At 37.2% G+C, this 24,050-nt stretch overlaps 1 protein-coding gene across 1 annotated transcript in view; it reads right to left on the bottom strand.

Annotated features, from left to right (window-relative positions):
• TRPC4 (transient receptor potential cation channel subfamily C member 4) overlaps positions 1–24,050 on the bottom strand; it is a 165,634-nt gene that overhangs the window by 61,753 nt on the left and 79,831 nt on the right. The window contains exon 3 of the mRNA XM_035323993.1: positions 11,361–11,879. Within this exon, the coding sequence (XP_035179884.1) occupies positions 11,361–11,879 (519 nt within the window). The remainder of the gene's footprint in view (positions 1–11,360; positions 11,880–24,050) is intronic.

Here is a 24,050-nt window from a genome sequence, read left to right as displayed (position 1 = left end):
TCACAGCAGGCAGTGTAAAACATTTCCTTTTCCTCTTCATCCACCTAAAAAAATAATGAGCCAAATCTTGTACTTGAGCAACAGAGCATAGGTGCATTACACTCTGTGGACCTGTGGACCTTCAGAAATTTCTGTGTTGAAGGTCTGCACTGGTCTTTTATCTTCTACAAATGCTAAGGACACTATTTTTTTTTTATTAATTTTTTTTAACGTTAGGAATGAAACAGTCAGAAAAAAAAAAAAAGGAAAAAAAAAAAAGTGCATGATATGATAAAGAATATGCCAGAGGATGTTCAGCTCTGGATTCATTTCTCCTCATATACATTCACCTATTCACCTTTGGCTTTCCCCTGTTCTTCAAAATTTTCTGCAAAATACTTCCTTATCAACTTCTTACTTATTTTCAAGTGCTCACTAACACCAAGCCTATTCTCTCTCGGGCAAAAGAGTTTTCACTTTCTCGAAATCTTTCCTCAGAATATCTTATCTTATTGAGATGTCTTAATTCTTTCATGTGTGGTACCATTTGATATGCCCAAACGTATCCAAGACATCTGCACAAGACACATACCTGATATAGGAAAAGTGGGTTATTGAAAACAAACAAACAAACAAAACAAAACAAAACACTGTTAATCTCTTGAGCCCCTGAAACACCTTCTAATAGTGAGTGTAAAAGACTGGATGAGTCTGCAGTCTCAGCTATTTGTCCTGGATTTGCTAAGCATTCACGTAGGCAGAAAGAAAATCAAACCAAAAGCACTTACATATCAGATAAACAAACTACTTTTTGAGTATGTTTGCAGAGCACAACTTGCAACACATAACTTTCTAAACTGTCTATTTCCATTACTGTGAAGACAAAAGTACTGTAAAAAGGAAAAGAACATTGAAAAAAAAATGCTTACAGTTCTTACAGCTCCGCAGTTTATTCTGGTTCAATACACTTTTGCACTGTTTTTAAGTTGTGTCAGTCCCATAATCTAGCACTATATAAAGTGAAACTACCAGGAAAGTTGAAGCAACACAGAAAAAGAAGACAGTTATGTTTTATAATAATTAATGATACCAGTAAAATAAAACTGATTTATTTAAGCAACAAGCTTTTCACAATCTTCTATTAACAGCTCAGATTTTTTTTTATTTTTTTTTTCCCAATTCTTCCTTCAGTCCCCAAATCAATACCTAGCAGATATTGATGCATTGTTTTCCAGGCAACTGAAGCTGCAAATAACATCAGCAATTTCTTCTGGTGTTTTGCCCTCAAAAGGCATAATAATCTTTATTTATTTATTTTATTTTTTTTGGCCAAGTTTTAAAAGAAAGTTAAAATATTTTAAGATAAATAAGTAAATGAGAATGTATTTTCAGAAGCAAAGGAAAATGTTCTTTCTTGTTGCAAGAAGAAATTCTCTTAGGCTGGTTGGTCAACTTTAAAATGCCCATAAAATATCAGTAAAGCATAAGAAACGTAACAGTTCTGTAACAGGCCTAAGCAGGATCTTTATCAAGTAATATAAAGGCATAACCTGAGTCAATAAGTTCCAGGGGCTGCTCTAAATGTACTCTCTTTATGTTGAGGTAGGTTGGATTCAGCGGAAAAGAAGAATTACATGGTTTGTTTTCCCATTGTCATGGATACATTATACATAAAAGAAGTAAAATAAAAGTCTTATGTAATAAAGAAGAAAGCAATTACTGTTATATTACACCCTTCACTATGAGGAGTTGCAATCACACTTGTACCATATTTATTGCTTTCAATGTGTTACAATACCACATACAGGACATAAGAATTGCTCAGTGGGACCTACATGGAAATTGATCTTGAAGCTCTGAGGCTATGAACTCTGGGTTGGCTATGTCCCAAAGCCCACGTTGCTATCTGATTTGAAGCACCCTTGTCAGTTTCACCAGTCAGGACTGAGACAACCATAGAATCACAGAATCATAAAATAGTCCAAGTTGAAGGGATTCACAAGAATCATCGAGTTCAACTCCTGGCTCCACACAGGACCACCCAAAAATCAGGCCATAGTTCTGAGAACATTGTCCTAGTGCTTCTTGAACTCTGGCAGGCTCGGTGCCATGACCACTGCCCTGGGAAGCCTGTCCCAGTGCCCGACCACCCTCTGGGTGCAGAACCTTTCCCTAACACCCAGCCTGACCCTCCCCTGTCCCAGCTCCATACCATTTCCTCGGGTGCTGTCGCTGTCCCCAGAGAGCAGAGCTCAGCTCCTGCCCCTCCGCTCCCCTCGTGAGGGAGCTGCAGGCCGCCATGAGGCCTCCCATCAGCCTGCTCTGCTCTAGGCTGAACAAACCAACTGACTTCAGCTGCTTATATCTCCCCATTTAGACCATTCACCATTTTCATAGCCCTCCTTTGGGCACTCTCTAATAATTTTATGCCCTCCTTCTATTTTAGCACCCAAAACTTTACAAAGTACTCAAAGTGAGGCCACACCAGTGCAGACAGACCCAAGAAAGGATAAACTGTGGCACTCTCCATGGTTATTGCACCCTCAAGGAGCAGTCCTTCAAACAGAGAAGGGAGTTCAAGTCCCTCCTTAGGAACTCTTTTCAGATACATGTATGAATATGGCACCAGGCAAGTCAACATGCAAACTTTTCAATGACTGCATCAATAGCCAGCAGGAACAGATAGCAGCTGAAGTGATCATTCCACTAAATCTTTAAGTGACTGGGGATTTTACATACTTACAAAGACAGGCAAAAGCTGAAGATTTTTGTATTGTATTTGTGAATCTAATATGCTATCATCTTTCCAAAGTAACATGCAAGCTGGTGTTAGAGAAAGGACTGAAATCCTGTCTGATCTACTTAGCCATACTGTCTCTTGTGTAACTTGACCTTAGAAACAAAAGAACTTTCCTTCATGATCCACATGTCTTTTCAAGTATTTTTGGTCTCAGGAATCCTGTTTGATCTGTTCTGTCTCAAGATGGAGTCACTAAATTAGGGAAAACAAGATTCAATAGAAATGTCTGAGACTGCATGGATCTGAGACACTGTTTTCCTGGTGGTCAGCCTATAGAATAATTGTCTCTAAGCAGCTAAACTAGCAATTTAGCCTTTCTTGTGATACCTCCAGTGGTCATCAGAATTTATCAAGTGTTGGGCTAGAAGGAAATGGGTAGAAGATCCACTGCTGGACCATGCCAGTGGAGATGGTCTAAGGATGATCTAGTGAAGAGGGAATGAGATGGAGAGGAATGTCATTCTATTTTTTTGCAAAAGAAAGCCAAGTGTCTCTGTCAGGATTACTTGTTAATATTTTTGTACGAACATTTTATTTTCAATATGAAAAATTAGAATTTCAAATGCCAGAAGTCAAACTTGAGATCTACATGGCTTTCACAAACATAAGTCCTTGTTTGTCAAGCCAGTGCCATACTCAGCACCTCTCCGTCATTTTTTGTACCTTATGTCCTGGAGCTGTAAATTTTAGAATAACTTTTCTACCCCAACAAACAAATAAATAAATAAATAAATAAATCTTACCTATCTTACCTCTCCTTAGACATGAGTGCACTAATTAATTTTTTTAATTATTATTTTTATTTATTTTTTAAATGGGGATCAGAAGGGAAGAGATAAATCTCTTAAATCTCTTGGTGGAGCAAAGGGAAGTTATATGAAAAGAATTAGCAGACTGGCAAGCTTGCTTTGCTTTTATTTTTATTTATTTATTTATTTTTATTGGTCAATAAACATTAATCTTAATAGAGGGAGACCTGCCAAACAGGGGAAAATATCTCACCACAAGAGTGTGCAAAAGTTTCAGCCAGCTAACTGTTCAAATGTGCCTTGCTTAAGCAGTCACTTTATCATAGGTCAATAGCACAGATATGGAAAGGTTGGATCTTGGACAGGAGGAGAGAAGGCTTTGTGTGAGAAAATCCTAAAAGATATGTGTGAGAAGAAGAGTTGCTTAAGAGCATTATGGGAGCTAGGAAACAGAAAAAAAAAAAAAATAAAAAAAAAATAGAAAGGAGTTAATGCTCCTCTTCAAGTGGGATGCTCATATGAGCTCTTCCTGCTACTAGGGCAGTTACTAAGAGTTGAAATAACACAAATTATTTGAAGCTTTTGGACTTTGCCAAAATGACCTGTAGAGAGGAATGGGGTGAAACATAGCTGTGGTGCAGCTACTGTAGCATGTGTGGGGAGCACGAAGGAGTAGCTGTACTAGGGAGGAGGTGGCAGCAGTCAGGAAGGACTGAAGGTGACTGTGGGAGGATTAGAGGCGGCCAGCAAAAACAAATTCCTCCACAGCTCATGCTGGGATTCAACCCTCAGCAAAACTAATGGATCTGAACTGTGGGTTAGGTGCTACTTCAGGGGCTGGTGGAAGAACAGCAAAACCACAAGCAAGTACATGGAGGGAGGAAAGAGAGCTGTAAAATTCCTATAGGTACAGGTCTACATTCCCAATGAAATACTGTGTGCTACCTTATTTATGCACTATGTTAAATTTTTTTTACTCTCATATTTTGTTTCTTAAGCCAAAGCTTTATGGCTTTAAGTATGGAAAAAAAAAAAAAAAAAAAAAAAAAAAAAAAAAAAAAAGTTCCTGGGGCTAAATATATCCCAGGTTTCTAGGGAAGCTTGTTGGTTCATTAGTAGTGACTCCTTCAAACCATGCGCGAACTTCTGTTGCTTCCAGTCACATTCTAATAGACAGGCTGTTAAGGATATGCAATACTGCTTGTTTCTGCTTAAGGCAGACATCACAGCAGCATTTCTTTTAAGGATAATGCAAAAAAGGAACTGAAATGAGAGACTGACACTGTACTTAATTAACATCGTCTCCTCCTTCTTGAGTTAATTATTTCTACCAAGCATTCAAAATAAAAAGATACTGGTGTCAGTTCATGAATAGTTTAAGTAGAACTGGGATGAGATGACTGAAACTTGTGTGCAGCATATAGCATTCAAAGGTTATTGATGCCTTCTGAGACATCATTAAAAAGTTAGTGCTGAGATTCATTTCCCCTTACATGGGCTCTGAGCCTTCAGAATCTAAAATCTCTATTACTACAGAGTAGAAATTGCAGTTGATGCAATCAGGTGTCTAACTTGCATCTATATTTTCAATGTCTACTTACGTAATTCTTCTAATTGAAGTTCCCTGTTTCCTTACCCAGCTGAGAGCAGAAAGAGATGTCTTCATAGTTAGCTCAGATGTCTTATCTTAAGAAGATGGGATCTCCCTGTATTCATACACCTCTTTTTTGACTGTGCATGGAATTTGCTCACATACTTTAGGATTGCTTCACCATGCATTTAAAATGTGGGAAAAATTACATACCCATGTGAAACAGATGTGCTCCCACCCTGTAATTAATATTTTTTTATTTTTTATTTTTTTCCCAGCAGCGATAACTGCAGCTTCCACTGGGACACCTATACTTCATTAAGTTCTGAGGTAATAGATAACCAATTAGAATAAGACTTCAAGCATATGTAGTAGATAAGCTACTTTTATAATTTATGCTATTTAATAGTCTGTGGAGTGTACATCTGTAAACACAAAGACATTCACAAAGACATTTACATGATCTGCAAAGCAAACATATGACCTGCTTAAGAATACCTGGCTTTTGCCTGGCAAAATGTTTATCACACTTTTTGAACACTATGGCTGAGAATCTGCAGAAATAAGTCTTTTGGAGACATGATCCTAAACCTACATACATCACTCCTCTCAATTACGAGATTCATAGACTAAACACATCTTCCATTGGTGTTAAAAATATCCAATGTTATCAGTCTTTTTTTTTATTATTATTTTATTTTTTTTGTGGTTTCTCTATCTTTTTACATGGAAACTTCTGACTGCACCTTTCCAGTCTTTTGATGAATATTCACATAGTTACAGTGACGAGCTAACACATAGCTCCTGTCTTTCCATTTATCTTTCAGATTAATTATATTTAAATACAAGGTAGTTCTTAGATGTTGCGTCTCCAAATTCATTTCTCCTCACATAGTCAATAATTTAGGCTTTTGCATCTCAAAGAATTTTAATCAGAAATGCATTATGATGGCCACTAAAATTACTCAAAATCAATCAGTGGTTCTAAAGGAAAATTAACTCAGGCTTTTTAACTGTATTGCTGCCAGAGGAGCTGTATGGAAATTTCCAGTGTTTCCAGACATATTTTCTATTTCATGTTAGAAGAAAAAGCCAACATTTCCAAAAGAATTACAGTTACTAGAATTACAATTACTAGAACATATTACTTAGAACATAATACATTTTTATTTTAGTACTTTCAAATATAATTCTCCAGCCATTGTTGAAATATTCAATTACAATAAGGAATATTTTTTGCTTTTGTAATATCTGTAATGTTTTGTACAATAATATGATATGTAAGATATTAGGTATAAACATTGCTTTGTCAAAAATGGTAAAGTCCAAGTGAAGTAAGAAACAGTAGTGAAACAAAATGCTTTACTGAAACGAAGTATTTAGACATCAGTGTGAAATGAGAGATTTTAAATGATTTGACATGTTTTCATGTAAAATTTCGCAAAATTTGTGACATTATTGTGAAACATTTCCATTCCAGGAAGGCTTTATTTTACATAGAAAACTGGTGAAAAATGGAAGGTTGTATTTTTAAAAGTTTTGTACTGAGAAGAGCATACAGCTTGTATTGTCAGTGACACCGCTAACTTTTTTGTTATCTCGTATCCTCATTTTCTTAGAAAACAAGAATTGATCAATGAAATATGATTATTATATTATTGTGCTTAAGATTTAATTAACCAATTAATAATTTAGTGACATAATAATTTATAATGTAATAATTTAGCAATGTAATAATTTATAATGTATAATAATTTATAGTGATAATGATATAATAATTTAGTATATAATATTATATGTAATTTAATGCATACTACATATAGGGATAGATATATAATTTATAATATAGTGATATATTAATTTGGTAATAAAATAATTCAGTGCAAATAAGTGAACAAGGTAGTTTGAAGCTGATTTTCCTGAAACATTTTTCCTGAAATTCTAATTAATAAATTCTGTACATTTTTAAATCTAATTGTCTTTAACCATGCTAACTGTTAAGACCCTGTCCCTCTCTCCCTGTTTCTCTGTCTCTTTGCTAGTTCAGGCTCTACAAGTAGCAATGACTCAGAAATAAGCCTGCCTCTGGGAATTGGGAACTTTTAGAAGACCAACAAGAGACATTTGGAAATGTTTTAGTAATTAGACAGCTAAATCCTCATTGAAAAAAAAATAAAATGGTTTCAGCTCAAAAAAAAAAAAAAAAGTACTGGGAAGAGAAATGAAAATTTAGCAACGGTTCTATGTTTTAAATCAAACTTTTGAAAAATAATTCAGGATCAGAAAAAAAAAAGTCTTAATCTTCAAATATTCTGTTGGTAGTTCTTGTTTTTATTTCCTATCCTGCCATGTGATAGATCTGCCTTCACGTTGTTTTTGATTTCTCACTCACTCTTCTACCACAGAACTGATGTTTCTCAGTAGAACATAAAATATTTTTCATTAGAAAGAATTTTCTATTTTATTGTATAGAAACCCTAATGGTATCAAAAAGATAAAGTAGGGTCTCAGGAAAAATGAAATTTGCAAAAGTATTTCTTACTCATTTCTAATAAATCAATATTTTATTTATTTATTTATTTATTTTCCAAAAAAAACTGTTGCACTAGGAGCCAGAGACAAAGAAGGTGGCTTGGTCTTTTACCTTCTACTTACAAAGGAATAAAAAGATGATAACAGTAGAATAAGAATGTGAAAACAACAAACAAAACAAACAAAAATAAGCTATAATCTATTTATTTGAAAAGTGTTGAAGGTTAATAGGTTAATATTCAAAATTTAGTGTTTTCTCTTTGTTGGTAACTGAACGTCTAATAAAAAAGCAAATGAAATAGTACTGCCAGTAATGACAACCACACCCTGCTACCATGTTTGAGTTCATACTACAACTGTTTAAATGACATTGACCAGTTAGTATTGGGCAGGCCAGGCAAGACAGAGATGTAAATTCAAGTATAATTATTCAGATTGCCCTAACAAAAGTTACAGTGAAACCAGAGGATATTGATTCACCCTATTAATCTCCCTGCTCTTTATTTCAGGTATGTGGGAAAATTAGTAAGCATTTTAGTAAACACTTCTTCCTATTTGTGTAGTTATATGCATAATACCTAAACAGAACCATAGATAAAACAAGATAATTGAGCAGTGAGTGGGAGACAATGTGGTTTTACTGGGATTTCTCTATTACAAATTCCCAACATATGAGACACAACATGTATTTTGCAATCAGTGGCAAAAATGACTATATCTTCTCCTTATTACAGACTGTTATTATTCTCTGATATTTAATTGCACTGTTTCACTAAAGTTTTGCAATTTGCTTAAGTCAGAATGACATATGAGTCATATGTGACGTATGAGAATAACTTTTGCTTGTGAATCATATACAAAATTGGGGATTTTCCTTCTACGTACTCAAATGAACCAACAATTATATCACTCAATAGTTTTATTTGCTTCAGGAAAATGAGAAACTATTTCTCATTGTTCACTGTATGCCTAGAATCTAGCATGATGAAAATATGACAGCCTTTATAAAACCAAACTCTTGCTTAGTTGAGATAATATTATACGGTAGAGAGTTAACAAATGGTTTGTACCCAATGCTGAGTAGTTGCATGACTTCAGGGAATCTCTCGTATTTGCTGCTAATTGTAGCCCAGGGAATGGTAGGTGTCAGGAATGGGCACCATAAGCATTAGCAACTTGTTTTTTCTTACAGCCAACCACCAACAGTGGTGCAAAATGAACAGAAAAAAAAAGTAGTACATTGGGTATTCTGTCCCTAGTGCTATTCTATAAAAAAGCTTCAGCTAAGTACAAAAAAAATGTACATGCTGATGGACACTCTGGTTCTGCCACCAAACACTGTGGAGATATTATCCACAGTCTTGTCAGACATCATTCTGCAGTGCAAATTTGAAACAGTATATCTCTTTCAATGTTATTAATTATTAATAAAATAAGGTACTTGGTTTTATCTCTGAACTTTTTCTTTGGTAGTACACAGCAGGTTCCCTCTGACATGACTGCATGAGCTAAGAACTGATACCCCTGAGATGTCTTTTGACAGTGTATGAAAGAGATGTTCACAAGCTTAGGGCGAGTGAAAAAGGAATGGAAATGAAGAAGATGAGTACTTTTCACTGATTTTGTTTGTCTGTTTATTTGTTTGTTTTGAGAGGGTCCACAGCTAAAGAGTTTAATAAAATCTGTTTAATAAATTCAGGGAGACTCACAGGGGAAGAATAGTGGTAAATATAGAAATAAAAAAATGTAGGTAAAATATAAAAGATCCACTGATTTGGACTTGTTGCACTATTGTGACTAAGTCACTATTGCTTTAATGTTTGCTATTATGCAGAATCAATAAAGTGTAATCAACTGTATTACTGCAAATTAATTAGGCAAGGGAATCAGATGTGACTATAAAAATCATTTCCCTTCAACAAATCTCACAGTCTCTATCTCAAATTAAGGAAATTCAAACCTTGTTTATATCAAGCATTTGTATTCTAGCGTTTTAGTGAAAGTGGAATTTCTTAAATGACTATAGGACTATGCATTATAATACAGGATTTGCATTTCAAGAAATCCAAATTGTAATTATTAAAATAAATTAAAGTAGTATTTTATTTATTTTTATTTTTTTAAGTCTAGTATTGCATCATCTGAAAAGAATTTTCAAAGGCAGAGAACGTTACCTAAAACATTACACTATCCAATACGAAACGATGCAATACATTTCTTGAAGGAAAATATATTTATTAGAATACTTATCATGAAGTTAGAGACCAATTCAGATATTTTTGTAGTAGTACTTCAGTGGGTCCCTACCTTCATGATACCTTCTTAACATTACTAAATTGTATTTTAAATGGACAAAAGAATCATTACATATCACAGAATCATAGAATAATTAAGGCTGGAAAAGACCTCCAAGATCATCTGGTCCAACCATCACTCTACTACCAATGTCACCCACTAGACCATGTCCCTAAGCACCATGTCCAACCTTTCCTTGAACACCCCCAGAGACAGTAACTCCACCACCACCCTGGACAACCCGTTCCAATGCCTAACGACTCTTTCTGAGAAGAAATGTCTCCTTGTTTTCAATCTAAACCTCCCCTGGTGCAACTTGAGGCCATTCCCTCTAGTTCTATCACTAGTTACCTGTGAGAAGAGAATGATTCCCAGCTCCCCACACCTTCCTTTCAGCTAGTTGTAGAGAGCAATAGTTATTGTTCCTGCAAGCTTTTCTCACGTGCCTAAAGTATTAATGCATTTACTACTATGTTTTGCAGAACAGAGATTTAATGGGGATAAACTGGTTCAACAGAACACAGAATTTTCTTAAGCATTTACCATACTTAATATGAAAAAGTAATATTTGTTTAATTGTTAAAGTTTTTATTCTTGCCTATACATTTCCACATTTCTTTTTATCTTGAATGTGCAGGTTCCAAACGAGATGACAACATACATTCTGATGTGATTTCTAGCAGAGAGCAAGTGAAGTTTTGGAAATCTCAGGAGAATTATTTTCCTAACCCATATTTCTGTCTTGATTTTTTTTTTTTTTTCCTGCATACATGTAAAAAATTCAATATTTGTAAAAGAAATGCAGGCATCCTCTGATTCCAATTGAATATCTGTATCAGCAAACCAAACTCATGAATTTTTAGCTGTTATGTAAACCAGTGCTCAGGTATCTCTATTTTGGATTTTATGGAAAAAAATGATATGAACATCAAAATTTTGGGGAATCATTCATTGCTTTTAATCTTATGTTTCAGTATCTATTTATAATAGATACTTTCAGAAGAAACATCTCCGTAGATGTACCTATAGTATTTTGTAGCTATTTAAATACATAACCTGCTTTTCCTCTCAGACACAATTAATATATAGTTATTTTGAAGTATGTTGTCTATATTTCTCATCCTCCTATTGAAGTTTACCTCAGAGAACAGCTACTGGAGACAGTGTCTATTCAGGTGTAAAAGGAAAAGAAAAGTTTCTTTGGATCTGTGCTATCATAAAACATTTCAGATTCTGATACTATTAAACCATAAAAAGTCACTCAAATTAATCCAATTAAAAATATAAGAGATCTGTAGAAGGAGATGAAAAAAAGATAAGCAGCAATTTGTCTCATGTAAAAGGATGTATTTCAAGCTATTATCTATCACATTACTACTACTAAATATGCTTAAATATTCTTCATCACACTCACCTCTTTTTGACGGTACTTAATTGCCAGTTTCAATCTTGCAAGATCATTGCCACTTTGTTCTTCTATCAAGCCATTATCATCTCTGTAATTAAGAATAATTTCCAATTCCCTGGAACTCCGTGTCTGATCCAGGAGATCTTTTGCAAATTGCTTGCACTGCCGCGACAGTTCCTCATATTCCGACTTAAATTCATTTTCAACTTTACTCAGTTCCTGCAACTCCCAGCTCAGCTGAAAAGCAGTAAGGAAAGGATCCTCACTGGACAAAGCAATCAAGGATGGGCTTGCCAGAGCCTTGTAGATATTGAGTCTGGATCGAGAGTGCCGAAGGCTGTCCACATCTGAACTTGATACGCATTCAACGCAGTTACAGCGGACCTCATGGGGCCTGGGCACAGAGACCCCTTTTTGCACAAGGAGCTTTATGATTTCATAATTGTTGGTGTGGGCAGCCAGAATAATGGGTGTGATATCTGGTGTAAATTCTGAAAACTGCTTGTCCAGAAGTATTGGTGGCACCTATAAAAAAGGCAAAAACCATTACAGGCCTCTAAATAGAAAAAGAACTACAGAAAACTATACTATGAATAGTTTACCAGCTTGTACCCTATCTGATGGATCTCTGTTTCCGACTGGAGGTGAAGGAAACGCTTTAAATATAACAATTCAATTAACCAAGATAGCCTCTTTTCAGTTCATAAATTGCAACAGGGTATGATTTTTCATAAAGCCTTTTTGTACATCAACAGTCCATAGGCAGAAATTCATTAGAGCAAATGATTAGATACACAAGGAAAAGTTAGACACAAATGTTCCTGTCAAGTCTCTTGAAGTCCCAGCTGTGAGCAAGATGTAAACACTTTCTGGTCTCTCCCTTGTTAATTTCAGTTTTGTAAAGGAAAGAGATTCATGGAGGCATAATTGTGATACTCTGAAGGAAGCAGTGAACAGGGGCAGGAAAGCTGGAGTTACAAAATAAAAATGACAAGTAAATGAGAAAGAAAATATACGTTTCCTGAAGGAGAAGGTTAGAAACATGATGTGCAGAGAAGCAAAGATACCTGTTGAAAATAATTTACTATCCCAAGGTTCATTTCTACATTTGCATGCACAAACATACTATTTTTTGTAGTAAAGTGGGACAGTTGGTAACACAGGGCTCCCAAAGAAGAAACATTACTGTATTTTTAATTTTCTGCTGTATTCTGTATTTTATCAGAAGATTGTAAAATGCTTCGTTTTACACTTGTTTCTGTATTTTACAATATCTGACTCTTAGCATTTTTCATATATCAAGACATCTTATTAGACTAGTATAATGAAGCCATACAAGTGTGATTATCCAATGATAATCAAAAAAAAAAAAAAAAAAAGTTATTGGCATATTGGCAGCATTGCTTATGGAATACCTTTGGTTCTTAGTTCAGCAATCAAGTGCAAACTCAATCTGCATCAGGTGGAAGGTGACCAATATTAATCCAAGCTCATGAATGTATCTGGATATGTAGATTTGTCTGATGTATGTATCAGTCACCATATATATAATCATGTTTCTTCAGTCTGTTTTCCTTCCACATCATCCTATTATAGGATCTAGAGCATTTCTCTTTTATTACTCAATTTTAACTTCAGGACTTGTTTTCTTTTTCAGTCTATTCACTACTGAGTCATATAGTTGAGGAAGAAAACTGACAAACACAATACATCTATTCAATTTCTGGATTTTCCAAGCTGAAAGTCAGCACAATGTTAAAAGTACAGAATACACAAAACCCACTTGCTAGCATTATCCAGAAGATGAAGTGCTTGCCTTGTGCATCTCTGCTCACTACTGATATTCCCCTCTGAGACCTTATAGGGCAATTCTGCAACACAGACTGGCAATGGAAGACAGGACAGGACTGCTTGCTCTTTATAGATTTGCAGTGCTGCTAGGAAATAGTATTTTTATCAGTATATCAGCACAGCAAGTAGAACAGTACATGGAGAGCTACTATTCACAGTACTACTCTCTGATTTTGCAGCTATCTTGGAAGCAGATGCACAGTGTGACTTTTGTCATGCTACAAGAAGGCAGCAAGGAGCTTTGAGTGACAATGTTTATTTAGGAGGAGGAAAGGGAAAACATCGGACTAAAAGTTAGCTGTAGCATAGGGAAGTATATGGACACTGGAGGGAGGAAAAAATATTTGAAAGAAGTCTTATGACAGCAGTATTAACTCATTGCCAAGTGGGAAAACTACAAACATCCAAGATAATAAGAAACAGGTAAAGCATGTGAGAGCAGTATTAGAATGAGTTGAGATGAACTACATTTTGAGTCTTGGGAGGGAAAGAAGTGGTACAAAAAATGAAATGCACAGAATCAGGCAGAAATGCAAGAGAAAAGAAAACTAGAATGAAATTAAACTGAAAACAAACAGTAGTCTGTGGATCTAAATCCATAATTAAAATCAATAGATTTTTTTTTTTCTTCTCCCTCTTTCTAATGAACACACTGTGTATTTTGTACATTTTTTAGCTGTTCTGCATGTTAAACAACTCATGTTTGTTCAATGGGACTGCATCTATGTATAAGAGCTGCTATGTGTGGGGGCTGTAAAATAAGGGCCTCAAGCAGTAATTAGCTGAATCAGAATTACTTTGAGAGGTGGCCACTTATTCAAGTAAAATGGGGTAGAAAGTCAAGAGCGTAGATCCAGCCTTCAGGAGTATAATCATACATCCCTAGGGAAAAAAATCTCTGCCTAGCCATAGTGTATTGATGACCAGATCTGAGACAGTATGGGGAGTCAACAGGCAGAAACACCTTCTCCCTTCTCACACTTTCAAACATACACACTTGACTGTGCAGCACTGGGTAAAGCTGGCACAGAGATTGTTTCAGAGCAGGGCTGCAGGGTGTCTTGAGCTAGCCCACCCACCCTCATGACCACATGCAGAAGGAGCAGCCACCTTCACGGTCCTCCCACATGTCTTATGGGGGATGTTTACAGCAGCTAGTTTTGAACCCAGCAGTTCCTGAGCAAGTTCTTTTCTCCTTTCATGTTCCGTATTCTGAAGTACAAATGAGAAGTAACACCTTTGTATAGTGTGTGTACAGAATCATAGAATCATATCATAGAATTATAGAATGGCTTGGCTTGGAAAGGACCTTAAAGATCATTTAATTTCAACCCCCTGCCATAGGCAGGGACACCTCCCACTAGATCAGGTTGCCCAGGACCTCATCCACCCTGGTCTTGAACACCTCCAGGGATGGGGCATCCACAGCTTCTCTGGACAACCTGTTCCAGGGCCTTACCATTCTCTGAGTGAAGAATTTCCTCCTAACTTCTAATCTAAATCTCCCCTCTTTCAGTTTAAAACCATTCCATGTGACTGAGCAAAAAGTTGGTATCTTTTTTATAAGCCCCCTTTAAGCATTGAAAAGCTGCAATAAGGTCATCCCGGAGCCTTCTCTTCTCCAGGATGAACATCCCAAGTTGATCAGCCCTCTGATCACCTTTGTAGCCCTCCTCTGGACCGTTCTAATATATGCACATCCTTTTTGTGCTGGGGGCCCCAGACCTGGACTCCAAGTGAGGCCTTACAAGGGCAGTGTAGAGGGGGCAGCCCTGGGATGCAGTTGGCCTTCTGGACTGCATGCATTACCAGCTCATATCAAGCTTTTCGTCCACTAGAACCCCCAAGTCTTTCTCTGCAGGGCTGCTCTCAATGAGTGCTTCTCCCAGTCTGTACTCATGTCTGGGATTGCCCTGACCCAGGTGCAGCACCTTATACTTGGACATGTTGAACCTCATTAGGTTCACATGGGCCCACTTCTTGAACTAGTCCATGTCATTTTGGATGGCATCCATTCCTTCTGTTGTGTCAGGTGCACCACTCTGCTTGGTGTCATCTGCAAACTTGCTGCGGGTGCGCTTGGTCCTACTGTCTATGTCACTGATAAAGTTCTTAAAAAGTACCAGTCCCAGGACAGACCCCTAAGGGACACCACTTGTCACTAGCCTCCACCTGGACTTGACCAGCACTCTCTGGGTGTGACTTTCAAGCCAATTCCTTATCCACTGAATGGCACACCCATCAAATCTATCTCTCTCCAATTTGGAGACCAGGATGTCATGTGGGACCTTGTCAAAGGCCTTTCAGAAGTCCAGGTATATGATATCAGTCACTCTTCCCATATATGGGTTCAAATATTACTCAGGAAGTAAAGAACTTCCTGAGAATTTACAAGAGTTACATAAGGCTGGAGAGGACATTCAGATATAAGAACAAGCAGAAGGTCTCTGCACTATTCCTGGTGTCAGCTATGGACAGGACAAGAGCAAAACTTGGGCATGTGACTTTTCAGAGACCTCTTTATGTCTGTCCACATTGTACTGTCAGGTCTCTCCCAGTGCTGGAAACTCATTTATCTGGCACCTCCAGGCTAGCTACTGCATGGAGCACCTTGGGGACTGGATTGGTTCGTTATGCCTGTCCAGTTTGGTCTGGGACTTGAAATCCATACCTGTTTTCTCACTTGTCTGTGGTGTCAGTGAGCAAAATGAGACAATTTCAACCCCCAGACCTCATCGGTTATTTCAATCATAGATTTATCTTCTCTGTTACTTACATATTATATAGGAAAAAAAAAAAAAAAGGCACACACATGCACACACATACTTTTTCTGCTCTCTAGATTGCAACTGTATTCAACGTTTTAATGCTAAAAAAAAAAAAAAAAAAAAAAAGAAAAAAAATGGCAGTAGAGACTCGAAGTCTGCATTAGTAGAAGCAAGCTTTGGGCTATCATTTGGCTGAACAAATGTTACTGGGAGGAATATGTTGTACTTTGACAGCATCTGCCACAACTAGTGAGACTCCCCTCTTGGCCCTGGGGTCTGGGTACCACAGTGCAGAGGTGGGAGCTGGAAGGGCAGAAAGCTCAAGGATACAAAGACATAGCTCCAAATCTCACTGACTGCTCAGGGTATTCCCGTGTCACTTAGGATGTTATTATCTTTGTAGTGTCTGACAGTACTAAACTAATATTTGTTTCCAGCCATTCCAGACTGAAGGTTATCGTAACGTCATTAACCTCAATCTTCTCTGAAATGTTAACAGAGACAAAGCTCCAAACAACACGGCATTACAATGATAGACTTGTACATCGGGTCCTTTAATTCAAAAGCTGCTTGTTTTTCTCATAGCTTATCAAAATCATTAATGTTAAAGGAACTCAGCTGATGCACACATTCTGGAATTCGTACCATCACAATTTACCCAAATATAGTAGTGTGCATTAAATCATTTCAGGCTTAACTTACAGAAACATTTAAGCTTAAAGGGCAAACCCTAAGACTGCAATTTTAATTACATCATGAGTTTAACCCCTGATCCTTCACATCCTATTTTAAGGTTTCCGACTCATTTAAACCAAAGATATAAAGAAAGCCAAAGCAATAAAGTCAAATTATTCCCTCATCTGCAGCATAATGAAGTACTTATCTTTTGAAGTTTTGAGTGCTCTCAAGACACTCAGGATATTTCTGTATTTAACTGTTGATCTTGTACTTGCTCTGAAGTCACCAGATTTATGAATATTTTTACTTTCAAACTACTGAAAACAATTCTTTTTAAGTAAGCCAAAACAAATAATCAGCACTCGCAGATATTAGCCACCCAATCTTAATCTTTGACAGAGCAGTCACAGAAAACATGAATATTCCTTAAATCCTGGGAGGATAGAAAGCTACTGGGTTTTACAGTCACTGTCACTGTGACTGTAACTCCCCAAGGCTTAGAAGTTCTATGAATATATGATACACTTTGCAGTTAATATATCAAGTGTGAGGCTGCTTAAACTTAGAAAGGTCAAATGATTTTTGCCTTCTTACATTTTGCTTATTTTTTTCTACTTCAATATTATTTATATGGCTGAGCAAAGCAGTTTGAGGATTGCATACTTGTATGTATATCTGTAAGGGCATGAGTAGGAAAAAAAAAAAAAAAAGAAAAGAAGAAAGCATAGTTCAAGGTCTGTACATTTCATTGCTCAAACACATAAGCTTTTTGTTGCATTCTTTTCCCCTGTGCTTGCTGTAAGTGGGAATGAGTCAGTCTGACTTAGATATCTAAGAATTTTTTAGGTACCAAGTGGAACAACCCTCTTAAATATGTGTTTAAGTTCCATGTATGGTCTGTGTGAAGAAAACTCCCTTTGCTATGACAGAAAGAGTCTAAATTAACACCAGTAAGGTCTGAGACATTTTCTCTTCCTAACAATATGACATCAAGGTAGAGAGACCAATTGCTCTGTTATGATCTGTTAGATATTCAGGAAATAAATAGTCACTTTGGAAAGAGGAACTGAAATCCCAGGTCTGTCCATGTTTTTATCTAGGTTCCTCATAGCCCTCATTCCTGCAGTATTCTAACAGAAAGACTGAAAAATGATATTCCCATTTACTTAGTTTTTAAATGCAGAAGCTAAGAATCTATGTAAAGCAATCTATTTTCTTGGATAGCTCAGTTCCTATTTAGTTTTCTTAAGTCTTGTCTTTGTTTATTTACAGTTATTTTGCCTGTTGTTTGTAAAAGGAAAGCAAATCCTGCAATGGCTGCAAGTAGTTAGATGAATCAATTAGTGAGCTATGTCAATCATGACAGCATGAAAGAAGGAATCATAGAAAAAAGGAGGAAAAAACTAAAACAAAGGAAATATATATATAACAAGTAACAAAATGAATACATATATGTTCTGATGCAGTACCACAATATATTAAGAAATTAATATTATAAAGGTGTGTTATCAAGCTCATCAGTTATTTCATAACTCTTGCTCTGTAGCTGTTAATCAACTGAACACCTTGAAAATGCTGAACTCTGAATTTCAGTACAGCCCATGGCATACAAGATATCTTTATGCAAGATATCTCTATGCAAGATATCTATCTCATACAAGATATCTCTATAAGTTATCTGATTCAGACTCTAGTTTTTTGAATTCTTCCCTTCTTTGATTCCATGTTATTATAATATCAGCTGAAACACATTATGATCATGAAATTGTTCCAACAAGAAAAATTGAAAAAAAATCACCCTAATTCTACTCCTTTCAAATGTACCAAGCTGCTGATAAACTGCTATATGTATAATTTGAATAACTTGAAGATATAATTTCAAGACAACTTGAATTCAGTTGTCACACCACTGAAAGGGGGTGGATTTAGTCTGTCCTGAAAGCTCTGCTGAAACTATTCTCACAAGTCTGCAAAAACTGCAGACTTGTGAGACTGCAGGCAATGGTGGCGAAGATGTGGTTGAAGGTCCTACTCCCCATTCCAGGGTATTCACTCTGCCTTGCACAGTTGGAGTGTTGCCTGGTTACTGAGCACCACTGGCAGACAAGTGGAAGGAAGTCATCAAACCGAGCTAAGGAAAAGCATAATTTCAGAGCACTGTGTGTGATACATGTCATATAACAGCCATCTGGTGTATTTTCTTGCTTTCCATAGGCAGCTTCCCTGGCTTCTCTGAAAAGGATTCAACTTGTTAATTGCCCTTGGACTCATTTCATTTCCTAATCTATTTGGGGATGTAAGTACCACATGTTTTATGTGCCACCGAAATATTTTTATTTCTTTTACAAAATCCTGTCTCTATACCCCTTTTTTTTTTTTTTTTTTTTTTTTTTTTTTTCATAGACAGACATATTCACAAAACCTCACCCTTGCTCAAAGGCACTGTAAGTTAAGTGACAACACTCTGGGGGGCCTAGATGGCTAGATGTAAATGTACAGCAACCTATGAATGAATACTGACTTTTTTAAGAGATACTATAACTTCTTTGGAATGCATACTTTGAATACTAATTAAACAGCTGAAATGCTGCCTATGTAAATTCAGCAGATAAAGTTTCATTTCAATTTGTGTCCGTTAACATTTTCACACTCAGTTCAGTTCAATGCTGTCAAGGTGCTTAATGCTCATTTTTCACTTTTCTCTGTATTCAAACCACAAGCAACAGAGATAATAAAAATGGAGCAGTTCATATACGAGATAAAAGGATACTTATCTTTTTAAATCTGAAAGAAATGTTGATTGTCAAATAATGTATGTTTAAAATATTAAGATACTGATTCTTATATAAAACATATGAAGACCTCAAATTAACATTCAAAATGCTAGACACATAAAGCCATAAAATAACTCATTTGGGTTAAATCGTGGACTGGTTCACAGCAAAATGGAAGGAGTGACTAGCTGAAATTCTAACCACAAGTCCAGCTTCTGTGGTGGGACAATTTCTTTGGGTTGCAGCTTTGAGATGGAAGTATCTTCTGTCAGATTCTAAATGATGCTTTGAACAGAAAAAATGACTTATTCAGGAGGAAAACCAGTAAATTTGATTTAAGCCAATAGCAGCTGGACAACTCATCTGGATGTCAGAACTCAGGTTTTGTTTGCAGTTCTGCTAATAACTCCAGGTTGCCTAGGAAGAGCACCTCTTTCTGCTTCTTTTCACAGCTGGGTCCACTTTTTTGACCGAGGATATAAATGCAGTTATGAAATCATGTCAAGAAGATTTAGCAAAAAAATATTAAAACATCAGATTTCTGTGTGGAATTTTCTGGACTTTTTTTTTTTTATCATTATTATTATTATATTTTTAATTATTTTATTTATTATTTTCTCAGCCACAAGGGCACATTTATGGCTCTTGTTGTCCACCAGAACCCCCAGGTCCTTCTCCACAGAGCTACTTTCCAGCAGGTCAGCTCCCAACCTTTACTGGTTTATGGAGTTATTCTTCCCCAAGTGCAAAACCCTGCACTTGTCTTTGTTGAATTTCAGGTTCCTCTCTTCTTATCTCTCCAGCTTGTTGACATTCTTCTGAATGGCAGCACAGTACTCTGGGGCATCAGCCACTTCTCCCACTTTTGTATCATCAGCAAACTTGCTGAGAAGGCATTCTATCCTTTCATCCAAGTTATTAATGAATAAATTAAACAATATTGGAGCCAGTATTGAACCCTGCAGGGCACTGCTTGCTGCAGGCCTCCAACTAGACTCTGTGTCACTGATCACAACCCTCTGAGACCTGCCATTCAACCAATTCTCAATCTACCTCACTGTCCACTCACCCATCCCACTCTTCTGAGTTTGCCTATGAGGATATCATGGGAGACATTTCAAAAGCCTTGCTGAAGTCCAGGTAGACAACATCAGCTGCTCTCCCTTCATGTATCCAGCCAGTCATTCCCCTATAGAAGGCAATCAAGTTAGTTAAGCATGATTGCCCTTTGGTGAATCCATGCTGACCACTCCTGATCACCTTGACTTCCATATGCTTACAGAAGTCCTCTAGAATGACCATCCCATCACCTTGCCAGGGACTGAGGTGAAGCTGACTGGCCTGTAGTTCCCTGGGTCCTCCTTCTTGCCCTTTTTGAAGATTGGGGTGACATTAGCTTTCTTCCAGTCCTCAGGTATCTCTCCTGATTTCCATGAACTTTCAAAGATGATTGTGAGTGGCTTAGCAACGATGTCCACCAACTCCCTCAAAACTCATGGATATATCCCAGCAGGACCTATGGACTTGTGGACATCACATTTGCCTAAATGATCCTCCTCAATCAAGGAAAAAAATTGCTTTCTCCAGACCTTCTCTTTGGTTTCATGGGTTTGGGATTCCTGAGGGTTGGTCTCGGCAGTGAAGACTGAAGCATTCAGTATCCCTGCTTTCACTCTGTCCTCTGTCACCAGACTTCTGGCCCCATTCAGTAGCAGGCGAACATATTCTCTAGTTTTTCTTCTGTTATTGATGTATTTGAAGAAGCCCTTCTTGTTGTCCTTGACATCCCTAGCCAGATTTAATTCCAAATTGGCCTTACTTGTCACATTTCTGCATGCTCTGACAACATCCTTATATTCATCGCAAGTGGTTTGTTTCTGCTTCCACATCTTGTACATCTCCTGCTTATGTTTGAGTTTTGTCAGGAGTTTCTTGTTCATCAATGCAGGTCTTCTGCCCCCTCTGCTCTATTTCTTGCTCATAGGAATGCACCTCTTGAGCCTGGAGTAAGTGATCCTTTAATATTAACAATCTATCTTGTATTCCTTCTAGGGCCTGATCCCATGGGATTCTTCCAATGTTATCCCTGACAAGGCCAAAGTTAACTCTCCTGAAGTCCATGATTGCAATCTTATTGCACTGCTTCCTCCTTCCAGGATCCTGAAATGCAGGATCTCATGGTCACTGCAGCCAAGGCTGCCCCCAGCCTTCACATCTCCAACCAGTCCTTTCTTGTTTGTTAGTACAAGGTCCATCAGAACACCTTTCCTCATTGGCTCCTCCATCACGTCAGAAAGTTACCAGTGCTTTCCAGGAACCTCCAGTATTGTTTGTGCCTTACTGTTATTCCTCCAGCAGATGTCAGGGTAGTTGAAATCACCCATGAGAGCCAGGGCCTGTGATCTCCAGGCTGCTTTTAGCTATCTGTAAAAGGCCTCATCTACTTCCTCCATCCTGATCAGGTGGCCTGTAGCAAACACCCACAATAGAGTCCCCATTGTTAGTCTGTCCTTTAACCCTTACCTATAAGCTCTTGACTTGCTCAATAACCACCCAAAGGCAGAGCTCCATACGTTCTAGATGTTCTTTCACCCAAATGGCAACTTCAGCAAGAAACACCTAACTTTAGATAGCTCAAGTTGGGTAATACTTCCCTCAGCCTAGGGATCAACAGAATTTATTTAGCAGTCTATGCTATGAATTAGCTCAAAATGTGTTGGTTGAGCTATTCCATGCTAATACAAACCTGCAACCAACCATAATGCATGACTCACAACCTGCACCAGTAGGATACAAGTTGGATATTTTCAAAAAGAACTGGATTTATAATTCTATCCACTTTTCCAGAATTTACAAGGGGAAGATATTAACAGTTTATGCTAAATATTTTACATTTAGGAATTTTCTTTTTTCTGTCTCCTTTTGGTAGGGCAGGGAACTGCCAGTTTTGCTTCTCCTGAAAGTCTTTCTCAGTGCACAACATAAGATCCATAAATATGTCCAGAGATCAGCCATACATATATATACTTGCTGATAATATGTATTCCTGTTCAGAACGGTTAACTCCCCCACGCACACACCCCACACCCAGTTAAGTTAGAATACTATGTGATATCACGTCCATTTATTTTGCTGAAAATTTGCTTTCAGCTTAGCTGGGACATGACAAGGAACAGGGATGTTGCCACAGTGTGGTGAATTTACTGTGCTAGGCAGCTGAACACCACAAACACTCTCTCACTCCCCCTCCTCAGATGAGGAGGGGAAGAAGTAAAGGAAAGAACAACTCACAGGTTGACATAAGGATAATTTAATTAAAGAGAAAAAAATATTATTAAGGAAATATTATTATTAATTCAACTAAAGGGAAAAAGGGAAAGGGGAAGAGGGAGAGGGAAAGGGAATAACAAAACAAAACAAGTAAAGGCTATGTGGAAGTGCAGAGGAAAGAAATTACTCTCTGCTTCCCACAGGTAAGAGATGCTTGACCATGTCCTTGAAGCAGGGCCTCAATGCACGTAGCCAGTGTTCGGGAGGAGGACAGACGTTTTCGCAACGAGAGCCCAGCCCTCCCCTCTTCTTCCTTTTTTCACCTTTTATTGCAGTTTGACATCATATGGTATGGAATATCTCTTTGGTTGGTTTAGGTCGGCTGCCCTGGGGATGTTTCTTTCTCACATTTTTGCCCACCCCCTAGGAGGGTCAGAGAGAGTCCTGATGCTGTGCCAATGCTTCTCAGCAGCAGACACAACACCACTGCTGTTCTAGCTACAAGTGCAGAGTGCAGCACTGTATGGGCTGCTGCAGTTAACATCCCAGCCAGACCCAATACTAAATCCGTGTCACATTAAGGTGTCCTCAGTGCTTGTCTTGTCATATATATAGGAATTTTGCAGTTAAATTTACAAGTCAGAGTTATTTTAATTCTATTTTATCCAAGTACAAGCTGGGTTTTCAAACCGTTATTTTTTTCTCTTATCAGTTACACTGAAAATACTATAAGATGTTTTTAGTGATTTATCACGTTCATACTATTACAGCTAAATCAATTTCTGTGCCTCAATAATCACAGCATGGTGACTTCCAATTACTGTGCCAGCCATATTGCATGAAAGGTATTGATATATTTAAAATAAATAAATAAACAAATACAATAACATTTAGTAATTCACTGAAAATAATATCACTTTTCTAAATAAGGATGATTTGCATCATCCCTTGATGGCCTGCAGCAGTGGGTGGATATGTTGCACTCTTTCCAGGTAACTTTTCTGATATTTAATTTGTTTTACCTTTGTGCAGATTAAGCCTATAATGACCCGTTCTATAAAATGTAGATGCAGAGAATATTTTATTTCTTTACTGTACCTTCTGTTTTCTCTTTTAAACACCCTTTTTGCTTCAGACTTCCTTATGGGGCATATTTTCTAATATTATGAAGTTTCTCATTTCCTTCTGCACATTCTTTACCACTTCTCAGTATAACAGAGCACAAATTAACATTACTTGTATCTGTGCCCTTTCTGATACAACTGAGTGTGATACTGACTTTTTCACACCAATGTGGTATTGTCTAGCCATTTTTTGTTGGTCTTGTTTTAATTGTCCGTGCAAAACTGTTGCCT

Source organism: Oxyura jamaicensis, chromosome 1 (assembly GCF_011077185.1).
Source record: "Oxyura jamaicensis isolate SHBP4307 breed ruddy duck chromosome 1, BPBGC_Ojam_1.0, whole genome shotgun sequence".
NCBI lineage: Eukaryota > Metazoa > Chordata > Aves > Anseriformes > Anatidae > Oxyura > Oxyura jamaicensis.
This window is presented reverse-complemented; position numbering and strand designations above follow the sequence as displayed.